This window comes from Actinia tenebrosa, unplaced genomic scaffold (assembly GCF_029948245.1).
Source record: "Actinia tenebrosa isolate PJP-AT-01 unplaced genomic scaffold, QUT_ActTen_1.0 PGA_scaffold10__47_contigs__length_13832649, whole genome shotgun sequence".
Classification (NCBI taxonomy): domain Eukaryota; kingdom Metazoa; phylum Cnidaria; class Anthozoa; order Actiniaria; family Actiniidae; genus Actinia; species Actinia tenebrosa.
This window is the reverse complement of record NW_028292570.1, coordinates 9556612-9571120: the sequence shown is the minus strand read 5'-3', so window position 1 is coordinate 9571120 and position 14509 is coordinate 9556612. Positions and strand designations below refer to the sequence as shown.

Genomic DNA, 14509 nt, shown 5'->3' with positions numbered 1-14509 from the left:
TGTTATATTGTATCAACACAGTGTTGGTAGGGTGTTGGTATACTGTTGGCCAACACTATACTGACAACTGTTATATTGTATCAACACCAGCCATGACATGGTGTCAGTTTTAGGGTGTTGGTATACAGTTGATTGAATTGACACCCTACAGAAACCCTCTATTTAATTACTAAATACCCAGCAATCAGATGAATGAATATTGTACTGATTTGTCACACAACTGACAGAAAAGGAAGGCCCATTTTAAACTGAAGTTTGAAAAACAAATGAAAGGAATTTCACTCTCATCAACATTTCAAAGCCACAATATTGGCTATTTGTTTTACCTTCATGGAGAATTTATTATGAATTAAGTTTTTTTTAACTAATGGATTTCTATTTTCAGAGGCAGAGCTAGAGGTTAATGGTATTCCACCCTCACAGTTTGAAAGAACACAGTATAATAGTTCCAAACAAGAGAGCAAAAAAGTAGCTACCCCTGACAAACAGGTAAATCGTGAAAGAGGTCAAGACCATCAAGTTATTTGGTTATCATTTGAAGGCATATTTTATCTCTAAGGCTGCAAATGTCATGATTTGTGATAAGCAGGTCATTTGTCAAGCCCTAGATGCATATGTGAACTGTCTAAAGCTGTGTGGCCAGACAAATGTCCAGCCAAGAGAATCATTTACCAGTCAAGTGGTCATTTGTACTGGACATTTGTCCGATGACCAGCACTTAGGGGTCTTTTATTTATTAGCGCATGAGAGGGGGGGGGGCTTCAGCAAAATTGTAGGGTGTTTGTTTTTTTGAGAAAGTGGTCTTACATGCATTCCATTGTGTTTAAATATCAGCTAGAATATATGTCTGAGAACTATTGTGAAATACTTATGAAACTTCACATCAGGTTTTCTCCCAGGTTTGTATGCCCCCATTTTTGCCCAAGTGAAGTTTTTTAGCCTCTGGCTATTAAGTGCTACTCTCATAAAACAAGGACGATTCATCCCCAAGATTTCCATGTACTGCCCCAGTGATACTGTATGATATGTAATTATTTTAATGTTTGTGTTTATACAGAAAGAAAAGAATGACAAAGAAATCAAGCCATCGTGGATCAAAAAGCTCCAACAACAACAAGAAGGGTCAAAGCAGAAACCATCCAAGGGGAAAGAGAATAATGCTACAGCAGAAAACAACAAGGAAAAACCAAGGAAAAACTCACAGAAAAAACAACAAACAACTGTTGGTACTGGCCTTTTGAAAAGGAAAACTAGCAAGGAAGAAAAGACAGTATTAAAGAAACAAAACAGCAAAGAAAATAAGACTGAAAACAAGCCAGAAATTAAACCAGAAATTAAACCAGACAGTGAACAGCAAAAAGATACCCAACAAGATGGTAATAATGCTTTCACTGTTGTTTTTCTTGATTTCAAATGCAGTTATTCTTAATTAATTTCCAAAATATTTTTCAGATGACTGGGAGGTTGAGGATGAAGCAAAAGGAGGCAAAAACCCTTGGGCTAAAACTACTAGGAAAGGACATGAAATAAGTGATGATTATGAGAGGGAAATGTCTGTCATAAACTGTGTTTTGGCTGCGGCAGCTAGGAGAAGAGAAAAACAGGGGAAAACATCTGGAACCACTGGAAACGACATTGATGTAAGTTTTAATCTAATTCTTGAAAAATTTCAACAACAAACAATCAGAACTTTGAGGCCCATTATAATGATTTGCCTCTTGTACCTCGTCAGCCACTCTACATGACTGTATTTTACCTTTACTGCCATGTTTGCTTCATTTTTTCAAGCTCCAAAAAATAATGCTTGGAGCTGGTCATTTTGTCCATTGATTTCATGCTTTGTACGCTGTGTTCACTGCTCAGCTGGTAGGTTGTTGTTAGTTACTAGTTGGATGGTAATTTGTTGACCAGCCAGCCATTACTAGGTTGAAAGCTTCCTACTTCTTTGCTCATAAATATTAAGCAGCAAAAAATCGTTAAAATTTGTTTTGATTGCAATTTGAATTAATTCTTGATTCACAGTTCTTTATGATAATTTGTAGGACCTGGACAGTGATGAAGAATGGGCTTGTATTGTTGAAATAACAGAACCACAAGAGGATTCACTGTCAGCCACAGCAGTCCAAGAAAAGGATGCTATGGTCAAAAATCTCATAACTGACAGGGATTTCATCAGCCGCACTCACACAGCATTGGAAAGTGCTTGCTGTTTGGTCAGGGAAGGAGTGCTTGAGGGTGCATCTAAACTAAGACAGGTGCTCAGAGTCTTGAGAAACATTGTTTTAGCAAAATGGTGAGACACTTAAAGCGTTAATTTTAAGAACAGATATCTTAGGTTAATGGCTATTTCAACAAATAATACATGTATTTCCATTTGACCATGCAATAAATTTGCTACATCATAAAAATCCTTTACATCTTGTCCATCAACCCTTACATCTTGTCCATCAATCCTTCCATCTTGTCCATCAATCCTTACATCTTGTCCATCAATCCTTACTTAGTGCATGCACATCTTGTAATGTAATCTAACCTATAAGTCTTGTACAGCAAAATCTCCTGAATTAAGTTCATTCAACAGAATGGCAGAAAGTGTTCAAATGACCTTATGAATGTTAACTTAGATCAGACTCTCTCTGATCTCAATGTATTGAATAATATGTAGTTTCTGTGTTTCTGCAATCTTTGCATTATCAGCAAAAACTTGATAAAATAACTTAAAAGTTTGTAAACTTTTGGAGGTCCACAAGCAACATATGCCATATTATTATTTGTTCATACTGTATTTTATTTTTCCAGCTCTACAAGAGAGAAGTCAGGGCTTTGTATTTCTCTTGGAATGCCCTTTAAATGTCTTGAACTTGTTAGTCAGATGGTGAAAAGCACTAATTTGATACAGGTAATAAACTATTTTATATTTGTATTTATGTATGAAGGTGTATTACAGTAAGTGATCCATCGTAATCATCATTGTTGTGTTTGTTTTTCTTTAGCAAACATGGAGTCTACAATTACTAGTGGATGTTCTTTCCTTCACTTCTGTATATCTAAAGCATTGTTTGCTGATGACCAACACTGACGAAAGGTATTTTACAATCAGAGTATTTTGATATTTAATTTTGATATGTGACCCCACCTCACCCTCTTCTTCATCACCACACCCCACACCACCTCACCTCCAATCCCCCCTCTTCCTCACCTCACCCCCTTCCTCACCACCCCACTTCACCTCACCTCTAGCCACCTCACCCTTCCCCTCCTCACCTCTAATCACCTCACCCCCTTCCTCACCATGCCATTTTACATTACCTCTAATCACCTCACCTCTAATCACCTCACCCCCTTCCTCACCACACCATTTCACCTTACCTCTAATCACCTCACCCCCTTCCCCACCACACCATTTCACCTTACCTCTAAACACCTCACCCCCTTCCTCACCACGCCATTTCACCTTACCTCTAAACACCTCACCCCCTTCCTCACCACGCCATTTCAACTTACCTCTAAACACCTCACCCCCTTCCTCACCATGCCATTTCACCTTACCTCTAAACACCTCACCCCCTTCCTCACCACCCCCATTTCACTTTACCTCTAATCACCTCACCCCCTTCCTCACCACGCCATTTCACCTTACCTCTAAACACCTCACCCCCTTCCTCACCACGCCATTTCACCTTACCTCTAAACACCTCACCCCCTTCCTCACCACGCCATTTCACCTTACCTCTAATCACCTCACCCCCTTCCTCACCACGCCATTTCACCTTACCTCTAAACACCTCACCCCCTTCCTCACCATGCCATTTCACTTTTATTACCTTGTTAATTGTATTTTTTCATTCGTATTCAATGATAGTATTGATTACAGTGGTTTATCAGAATGTGGCCAGGTTCTGTCAGCAGTCATCCCCTTGTTACTTAAACACAGCCAGGATAAGGAGCTGGTGCTCAGAGAAGTTACATTAGAGGTTAGTCTATCCCTACTAGGATCAGCATAGCTGTCATTTGCTACTAATTTGTCTTGGAATCAATCCTCACAACCTCTTATGTTTGGTATATTTGCCTGTTTGTTCACTCTCTTGTGCTTCAAGCTTTCCAGTTTCCACCCTTAATTACTACAACTAGAGAGAACTAGTAAAGTGCAAATGCAGCCTAATACTGCTGTAAATTGATGGAGACCATTCTCCCTGTAGTTTAAATAGTTCAGGTCTACCCCAATAGCTGAGATAGCTCACACAGGTGGTTAGAGCACTGCACCGGTATCTTAAAGATTTAGGGTTCAAATCCTGTTCTTAGCCTGATTTTGTAATCCAGGCTCCTATTATTTAAGCAGTATTAAGCTGCATTTGCAATTCTCTCTATCATGCTGCTGAAAGAATACTTCTCAAGAACTACAATTAGAGCCTGACTCTCCAATTGTTCCATATTCATTATTTTGATGCAATTGTCCAATGCTAGTATATGATGCAATAGTATCAGAAAACGATTTTCCTTATGAATAAGTTTAGGCAAGAGAAAATGAACTAAGAGAAGGAATCCCCGTGCCCCATCATGTGCACACTTTGATGCTATTTTTACAATCATTGATGCTATTTTTACAATCATTGATGCTATTTTTAACTCGTTACCATGCCTGCACGGTAATCATGCTTCCCTTTAATGCCTCGTTTGAGGACACGAAAAGCGCCATATTTCACTACGTCCACGACAAAAACACAGGCTTTTTTTACTGCAAGACTGGAAGCCGCCTACCCTCAAGAAATCAACCAATCAGGTTCTTAGCTCAAAATATCTCCAAGCTAAAAATAGCATCAAACTATGCACACGATGGTTACGAGGCTATATAGGTAGGATTCCTTCTCTTAGTTCATATTCTCTTGGTTTAGGTGAATGCTCATCATTCCTCTCAATGCATATAAGACTGCCCTCCACCAAGGACGTTCTCCATGGTGCAAGTACTAGAATATACCCTCTTCAGACCCTACCAAAACCTCTGGAATCTCTGAGGGGTAGTGTTTGGAAATACATGAAAATTAAGTTACAAAACAATAGTCCACAGCAGGCATGGAAGCTATTTCAATAGCCCACTTCCAAGATATGCTTCGATTGTCACGCACAAAGGTTTCAGTATGAGGCTACATGCTAAATTAAATTTATTCTTACCGCCTGTCACGAATGACTGAGCATTTAGCACATAGCCTCATACTGAAACCTTTGTGTGTGACAAGCGAAGCATATCTTGGAAGTGGGCTATTGAAATAGCTTTTATGCCTGCTGTAGACCCTTTCCGCTTGGGTGTAATGTTTTCCCATTTCAGGCAATGCAGGCATAAGGCAATTCTTTATTTGAGTTGTATCCATATTGTGTTTTCTCATGCACAACTGTTAAACAAACAAATGATCTCTAGTGAATGACACATGGTGTGAAATGGGAAAACATTACGCCCAAGCTAAAAAGGTCTACTGAACTTATCCCCCCCCCCCCCCCCCCCTTCCAAATGTTTTTACAGTGTACTAGTTACATGTGCCAAGCCGTGGATCAGCTACCTGATGAGAAGGTAGATGAGTTCTATGATGGTCTTACGACAAATCACATCAAGACCATTGATTCAATAATCAACACACTAGTGCTGGATCAGCCTGCACTACAGAAACTTAAAGGTAACAGGGATTGTGTTACAGTTAGGACACTCGAACAGCAAAGAAGTTTTTTGTCACTTTTTTAGATGCATACTGTAGATCATCCCTTGAGCCAATCAATTGATTGGAAATAACATTTATTTTGATCACTTGGTGTATTTGAACTCAATGCTTTATTTTAGAGGGTTTGAAGCAGTAGAAAGTTCAGGAAATAATAACCTGGAAAAAAACTGTTAATCAGTCGAGTGTCCTCACTGTAACACAAAAATCGTACATTTTTACACAAAATAGAATTGTGGCGTGTCCCAGGCTCACTTGATTTGTGTCGACTAGGGCTTCCTAACATTGGCACCTATGACAGAATACTTGAGACCCCAATTTGTGCCAGGCTCTCTGGATTTGTGTTGACAAGGGCTTCCTAACATTGGCACCTATGACACAATGCTTGAGACCCCAATTTGTGCCAGGCTCTCTTGATTTGTGCTGACAAGGGCTTCCTAACATTAATTTGCACCTATGACACAATGCTTGAGACTCCAATGTGTGCCAAGCTCACTTGACTTATGTTGACAAGAGCTTTCTAAATATTGACACCCACTACACAATGCCTTAGACCCCAATTTGAGAAGTTTAGATAAATATGACAAGGACTTGAACTCAGACTTTTTTGTCTATACAGCCTATTAGGTGAATGTGGTCATGTACAGAGGTCTGTATGATATGATACGTGCTACCATTTTATCTCCGAAGGTTCATCTGGTGATGTGCATTCCATCAAAGCAAGAGCCAAACAACTCCAGTATATATCAAGAGCAACACTTTCCTCACTTGTGACCTCAAAACAAATCCACAAACCCATCCCAAACTCAAAGACAAACCTCACATCTGTAATAGCCAAGAAATTCCTCCAAAAATCTCACGAAAAACACCTTGAGACTCTCCTGCAGTATGCAAGCAGCAAGCACCCAGTACTTTCTGCTATTAGCACACTAAGTCAATTGTGTGGAGTTTCTAAAGAGCTGGGAATTTATGTCAGCAAACAAGCCAAGGTTGTGGAAGCTTTGGTGGGGTATATAAAGGATGGTGAAAGGGTGATGGAGTCTAAAGGTGGAGAAACATTGTATGCAGTGATGAAACTGGTATATTGTATGATAAATGCACAAGAGGATGTATCAGCAGAGTAAGTAGATTGTGTAGGATTGAGTAAACGTTTGTATATTAGAAAATAAACAACTATAGCATGTCAGCAGAGTAAAGTCATTGGCTGAATGAATGAATGAATGAACGAACGAATAGGTGGGAATGACTAAGCGATTTAATAAATAGATAATGAATGAATGTCTGTATGTATGAATGAATGGATGAATGGATGGATGAATGAATGAATGGATGGATGGATGGATGAATGAATGGATGAATGAATGAATAAATGAACGAATGAATGTATGAATGAATGAACGAATGAATGAATGAAAAATTGTAATATATAGTGAAGGAAGTCATTTCAGTGAAGTTAGTTTATTAAATGAATGAATGAAAAAACGAACTAACAAATGAATGATTAAATAACTGAACGAAATTCGATGAAAGCCTGGCCACCTTTGATTTGAAAGGTTATTGTATTCATGTCATACTAGACCCCTGAAAAAGATTAATATAGGTTAATATATTAATATAAGTTTTTGTTTGAAGGTTATCAGATGTATCCCAGCACTTGGCTTCACTGTTTATCAATGCAGAGGAGTTTTTAATACAGATTTCATCAGCCATGCTTCTTGCACAACTGTGGGATTCTAACTGCTTTAGTAACAAGGCAGAGACGATTAACAAGGCATTAGATGCTATACGAAGGACACTTTATATACAAGACAAGCAGGTATTGTGATATCCATACATGATACATGATTAACAAGGCATTAGATGCTATACGAAGGACACTTTATATACAAGACAAGCAGGTATTGTGATATCCATACATGATACAGACATGATTAACAAGGCATTAGATGCAATACGAAGAACACTTTATATACAAGAAAAGCAGGTATTGTGATATGCATACATGATACAGGCATGATTAACAAGGCGTTGGATGCTATACGAAGTACACTTTATATACAAGACAAGCAGGTATTGTGATATCCATACATGATACATGATTAACAAGGCATTAGATGCTATGCAAAAGACACTTTATATTTAAATGTATTTACAACGAATTTTATGCACTTTTCTATTTCTATTTTATTCGATCCTTCTTATCATCCAGTATTTGTTCATTCTTTTATCTACTGTTTTTTTACCATCAGATTTCTCCCTGTACCTTATTCGATGGTCCATCAGGCATCCTGGACGGGGTCATGTCTGTTCTTACCTTACTACTAAGAGAGGTACAGTATAAGTGTCCATATTGTCTAGTGAACCTGGAAGGGTTCATGGGGTGTGGGCACGAAGCCTCTTCCTGTACCTTGATTTCCTCAAAACCGCGTGAAAATTGTGAGAATGTTAATTTTCCATTTCTGAAGGAACCCCCCATACTTAAAATTCTAGATAAGTGACCCGTTTTCAGGATGGTTAAAGATATTGAAGCCAAGTAGAGGGGCTGTGAAGATAAGTGACCCGTTTTCAGGATGGTAAGGATATTGAAGCCAAGAAGAGGAATGTGAAGAGTTGTTAATGAAATGGCTGCTCTCTCACTTAATACCAATTACTCAGCAATTTCTAAAAAAATAACATTTCTTATAAAAAACTGCCCATCGCATCAGTTTAGTTATTGCAAAAGTCTACGCCCAGGCAAGAGGTCAATAGCCATCCCCCCCCCCCCCCCCCAATGAAACATTTATTTCTGGATCCTCTGGGCATTCTGGACATTCTTGCATGACCCCTCCCCAGGCAGGGTGTCTGACCATATTTTAAGGGACGTTCCTCTCTTCTCTAATTATTGATTTTTTTGTTCAGCACGAGATGTCACTGCCTCTGACATCAGCCCAGATGGTTGAACACAGTCTTTGGCATACCATGTGGGATGATATGGTAGTAGTACTGGATCTCAGAGAAGGCGCACATGAAGGTCATGATGTCATCGGTACCGTTCAATGGCATATCCTGTCGTTCTCTGGCATGATAGAAGTCCTGTATTTTACCGACCAGTTGTTTGGAAAAGTAAGTGAAAACTGCGCTGATCTGCAAGTATATTACACTTGAGAAAGAGGTAGGGTTCGATCCTCAGGCATCTCGCCTCCTACCACTGAAGTCACGTGGTTCGATCCTCATACCCACTATCACGTTGCCTTTTGGTTCTCTCGAGGGTTTTTCTCCAGGTTTCCCAGTTTTCCTCCTTCCGCCAACAAATATCTTTTCCCTTCCAATCCGCGATTATAGTGGTCAACAGATGGTTTGATAGCCACAGGGTATGAAGTGATGCCCTCGTAAAAAAGTTAGCTTCTACTCTTCGTGGAACTTCAGTTTACGCCGAGAGAGTTTCACGAGGCGAGCATATTTGATCTTACTCAGCTTCGCCCGTGAAACAAAAATACAAAAAAATTACTAACGAATGACTAAGAAAATATAAGGAAAAGCATATGGTGACCGCGACAGCTCACATTAATCAATGCTGGCGGTGTAATTTGTTGTGAATTGTCATCGTGATTCCCTACTATTCTGCAAACAAATTTCAAATAATCGTTTCCCCTCGTAACGTGGCATCTTTTCTCATATTAGTCTTCACACATACATGGAGTAGCCGTACTAACGAAACTGTTTCACCATTTCTCTACAGGCTCCTATTGAATGTACTGTCAAACTTACCAGTGCGCACTCTATATTTGCTTCTGTCTTGACTCGTTTACTTACGCTGGAGTTCGTCAGTCAACTAAAACAACAGTAAGTAGACGCACATAGGCGTAAATAAGGTGTTTATGATACATGGACAGTACCCTCAAATGTTCATTGAAATAGTTTCCCTAGGGTAGGAAGATTGACGGTGAATCATTGTGATTAGTTGGTTCTGGTTTTGGGTGTCTTCCCATTTCAAAAAACCAGCTATTTGACATAGCTAGGAAAGGAAACGAAATATCAAGGTGTTGACGAGCCCACCCAGTATCTGCTAGTCATTCTTACTTGTTTTTGGTTCATTCGTATTCACAGCGTAGGTGAGGTAATATGCAGCTCATCTGAAGAGACAACTGTTGCTGTTTCTGCTTTTATACTCCAGGTATTGAACTATTCCATCAGATGTGCACATATACACATGCAAGGCCTGTGTACAACAAGTGGATGAAACACTTCCCTTAGTGTATCCAATATTTTTTACTAATAGACCCCTCGCTTCAATTCATAGAGCAGTTCAATAGGCCCTTTGCAGCTCAGTAATCACGTGCTGATTAATTCACTAAGAGCAAATGAATGAACATTTTGATTCCCACGGGTGAAATTTACTGGAGAGCAAACAAACTTTCTACAACCTGTTTCGAGAGATCGTAATAAAACTGCATTTCGTAATACACTGGTTACACATGTTTTCATTCAGTTCTTTACAAGTAGCTAAAAAGAATCAACTTAAAATGAAATAAGAAAAATTGCTCACCAGTACAGACACGTGACCGTTAACTGCAAAGGGCCTATTTGGAGGATAAACCAATAGAATTTTACGCTCTTGAGAATTTCAATTCATTGTTCTGTCTTCCAAATTGAACTGATTTGGGAATCGATGCAAGGGTCTATTGAATAGGAAAGCCGTCCCACATATTACTCAACTCGGGCACGTGCCCCATCACCCACATTACTGCATCCAGCTCTAGTTTTCTGGATTGCAATATCTTCTCTGACTCGCGTTGTACTCATCAATTCGCCCGATAAAAAGGTAGCATCGTATTTGTTTCAACTATACTAGAGAGTCTAGTCTCGTTAGAGATTACCTTCCCCTCCACCCCCTCCCCCCAAAAAATAATCCGTCACCTTTGCGAGGGAAGAAGATAATGAGTAAAGAAGACAGGTTTCCAGACAACCAGACAACAACATTTATAGACCCCTTGCACTGAGTCCCGAGAGGAATTGTTCTGGGAGACAAAACAATAGGCCGTCTTTTCTTATGAAAAAAATTCCATTGTTTTGTCCCCCAGAACAATTCCTCTCGGCACTCAGTGCAAGGGGTCTATAGCTGTCATGGAGCATACAAGATATAGTGTGTAGTATGTTGATAATCCTGTATTTATCTAGGTGGTTCGTATATTCTACCTCCCGTTTGCTGTTGATCTTGACGATGCATTACTACATGACACTCAAAGGTATTTACCCTACTTGTGGATGTTACCTGCCAGTGTATTTTACCGTCTATTAAGAATGCATAAGCTTAATCAAGCTAGCACCACTGAGCTATTTCAAAACCAGGGCGTAAGGAGTGGTGGGGCCAAGGGGGCCTGCCCCACACCCCCTTCGTGGCAACAAAATGGCGGCTTTTTAGAGCTTACTATGTGGCGAACTTTGCCTCGTATGATCCTTATTTGTATTTGGTTGTATTTTGAAGTGTCTTGTACAAGCACCGGTTTCTTCCTAACCTTATGGATATATGTTGTAACTTTCTACCCGAAGATGCACTAGAGCTTCCTATTGGTAGGTATTTTGCTTTACATATACTTGGTGACTCTACCTTGGCTCCTCATCAGATGGCCCTTTGTGCACTCAACTTTCCCTTTAGAATAAGATTTTTCGTTTGATTGTTTCCATATTCATGTGTGTTATCATGCGCAACCATCAAACAAAGAAATCTAGGGTATGACACGTGATTTGAAATGAAACAACTTTATGCCCAAGATAAAGAGGTCTATTTTTTACCTTTTTCTGATCTTTGACCTTTTTAAAATAAGCTTCAGTTATTAGTTTGAGTGTCATCATTTATTATTGTAACCTTCCTCAAGAAAAGATTAAAGAAATGATACTCAATGAAATGACACATGGTCTTGAATGGGAGGACAAGTGGTTTATGAATATGAAAATTTCAATGCTAGAAAAAAAACACATTTTGAATGATCCAAAATACGAACGAACGATGTTGCTCACAAACGACAATAAAACACACTTTGAGCAGTTATCGTAGAATGATAAGTTATACACCGTAGTGAAAATAGTAACTGACGTTTCGGACGTTAGTCCTTCGTCGGAGTCAATAGAAAGTAAGAGTAAGAGAGATGTTTATATAGTAGAGGAGAGAGAAAACAAACCAATAAGAAAAAAGCAAGCCATAAAACAAAGGAAAACAAAAGGATCGAAAGCAACAATAGGTGGGAAATAACTTAATTATAAGCGAAGCGTTCGTTCATCCCGTGGGGATTAACGGTGCCAAGTGAATGAATTAAGCGCATTTCTTTTGTTTTACGATGATTGTTGCTGCAGTGGGTTAAACACAGACCAAAAACAATAGCATTAAGCTCAGAGTGATTAGTAGAGTTAAAGTGCCTAGCAACTGGTTTAGATAAATCTTTCTTGCGAATGGTAAGTGGTATCATTCTACGATAACTGTTTCATTAGAAATACCGACGCAGTCCACGCTAGTGTTTACTAGCCATCATCTACACTTTGAGCAGAACGTCTGCGTGCAAAATTGACTGTCTTCTAATATATTTAGATTTACCAAATGTTTTTTGGTTGTCTCTTACAGGACTCATCTCTAGACTCGTGTTGAGTGACGAAATGTTTGTGTCTCAATTCGTCCATCACGTGACCAATGAAAAGGTATGTCTGTCACGCATGATTTTTATCAATGTCAAATTAATGCTGGTTTGCAACATTAAATTTGTTAATTTTATCTTAATCTCTTGCATTCAGTTGGAGCTGTTCTTTACATCTCTCATGGTGGCAGAGTCGTTTCTTACGTTAACAAATGACGTCATTGCCATCTTAAGTCACGTGGCCCGTTGTTCATCTGAATACGTTGACTTAGTTATTTCAATATTGGCGGGAGAAGAAGGCAAGTGCTTGCGCACGGTTTGCGTTGTAAGATTTGAAGAAATAATTGTTATCAGTCAAACTCTGACGAGGAGTTGCGGGAAAGTACCTCAGAATAATAAAGCGTTAGTCGCTATGACGTAAGCTATTGTCATTACTATGCCAACCAGAGATCGATTCGCTGAAGAAACGAAGCAACGTGACAAGAACTTTTGCTATAATGATTGGCAAATTTACATCACAATGCTGATGTTTGTAAACACCAACTAGCGCTATAATGTATTTAGTTAATGAGTCAGTTTGGGTGTAATAGTTTCCCATCATTACCTTGGATATTATTTCGTTCGTTCTTGATAATGGTCGAGAAGAAATATGTCACTTCCGAGGGATTAACACTAGGTCTGAATTTGGAAAACATTACGCCCAAGTTAAGTCGGTGTATTGAGTTCTGTCTTATTCAAAATAACCTCAATCATTGTACCTGGAAGAGCGTACATGCAGAAGTCTTTAGATTCTTAAAAGGGGCAATATAATACCACTGGTAGATTATCAAGAGGGGTCTAGACATTCCACAAGTCGACTTCAATCAGCTTGTGTTTTAGTCCAGGGCTGGACCCACTTTAATCTGTGCGCGCGCGGAGAAGAAGAACCGAGTAGTAGCGGAAAGATACTATGTACTTATTGACTGAGTGGGAGGGCCGTACGGGAAAATATTTGGCTCGAGGTGATGCCGTACGGACCGAGCTCAGCGAGGCCCGTACAAATGACCGAGAGCCAAATATTTTCCCGTACGGCCCGACCTAACTCAGTCAATAAGCATTTTATCATATGACCCTCACGAAAAAAATCAATAAAAAAATAAAAGAAAGAAAGAAATAGTAAATAAAAGCTAAAAAAGAGAAAGCGCGCGGATTCGAGCAGGGCCGGACGGGTTTTTCCGGCCCGCTTACGTCAACCCGTCCGGCCCCCATCACGTGACTTTTTCCAATGGTTTTATTAGAGCGCGCGAGCAGGGCCGTACGGGTCATATGATAATAGTAAGAATGTACTTCGTGCTCGCGCGCGGTTTTCCTTTTATTCTTGAGATATAGATTATTCAGTTAGTGAGAAAAGTGGGTCTAGTTCTGGACTGCTTGTCTTCTGCCGAAGTCCTTATTTGAGCGAATCGAGATTTTCCTAGCCTCCTTTGCAGACGTTGTTAGGGTCGTCACGCAACGCTTCTCTCCCCACCAACGTAAGATTTTCCTGAACACAGCCGAAGTGACAACGAACAACGGTAGACTTCGTAAAAGTCTAAGAGGCTGGGGGTTTCCTATCAATAACTTGTGTTGGTATTCTCTTTGTAGGTTCTTATGAAACATTGTACCACATTCTCATGCATAGTGAGGTGAACATCAGTGCAAGCGCCTGCAACATGTTAGGAAACATACTCAAACACACCGCTGTCTTTTATCCTGTTCTACAAAGGTATTGAAACAATACTCCAGTTTCGAGTTCTCTTTGCTCAGCCTTAGCCTCAGTCGTACGTTAAAATATCCAACCATTCGACTAAAACCGTGGCATTTTAATCAACACGTATTGTTCCGTAGTACGTACATTCCTTACTATACAATGGACCTTGATAAAAGAAAAGAACACATTTGTACACAATCGAGGCTAAGACTGAGCAAAGCACCACTACCACTACCACTATTACTACCACCACTACCATTATCTGATCACTACTATCACCACCACTACCATTACTACCACTATCACTACTACCACCACTACCACTATCACCACCACTACCACTATCACCTGACCGCGACCACTACTACTACTACTACCACCACTATCACCACGTCTACTATCTCTTCCCTACTACTTCTTGTACCATTACCACTTCTACAACCATCTTTACTGCCTTTACTGCTACCACT

At 39.6% G+C, this 14509-nt stretch overlaps 1 protein-coding gene across 1 annotated transcript in view; it reads left to right on the top strand.

Moving 5' to 3' along the window:
• The window catches only part of LOC116306686 (serine/threonine-protein kinase 36), a 39293-nt gene that overhangs the window by 4608 nt on the left and 20176 nt on the right, over positions 1 to 14509 (top strand). Inside the window, exons 10-28 of the mRNA XM_089026856.1 lie at positions 386 to 489; positions 1058 to 1376; positions 1453 to 1640; positions 2043 to 2293; positions 2800 to 2899; positions 2994 to 3085; positions 3863 to 3974; positions 5516 to 5666; positions 6396 to 6825; positions 7338 to 7521; positions 7955 to 8035; positions 8604 to 8807; positions 9424 to 9527; positions 9792 to 9858; positions 10863 to 10930; positions 11170 to 11255; positions 12301 to 12374; positions 12468 to 12609; positions 13934 to 14054. Of these exons, the coding sequence (XP_088882982.1) occupies positions 386 to 489; positions 1058 to 1376; positions 1453 to 1640; positions 2043 to 2293; positions 2800 to 2899; positions 2994 to 3085; positions 3863 to 3974; positions 5516 to 5666; positions 6396 to 6825; positions 7338 to 7521; positions 7955 to 8035; positions 8604 to 8807; positions 9424 to 9527; positions 9792 to 9858; positions 10863 to 10930; positions 11170 to 11255; positions 12301 to 12374; positions 12468 to 12609; positions 13934 to 14054 (2878 nt within the window). The remainder of the gene's footprint in view (positions 1 to 385; positions 490 to 1057; positions 1377 to 1452; positions 1641 to 2042; positions 2294 to 2799; positions 2900 to 2993; positions 3086 to 3862; positions 3975 to 5515; positions 5667 to 6395; positions 6826 to 7337; positions 7522 to 7954; positions 8036 to 8603; positions 8808 to 9423; positions 9528 to 9791; positions 9859 to 10862; positions 10931 to 11169; positions 11256 to 12300; positions 12375 to 12467; positions 12610 to 13933; positions 14055 to 14509) is intronic.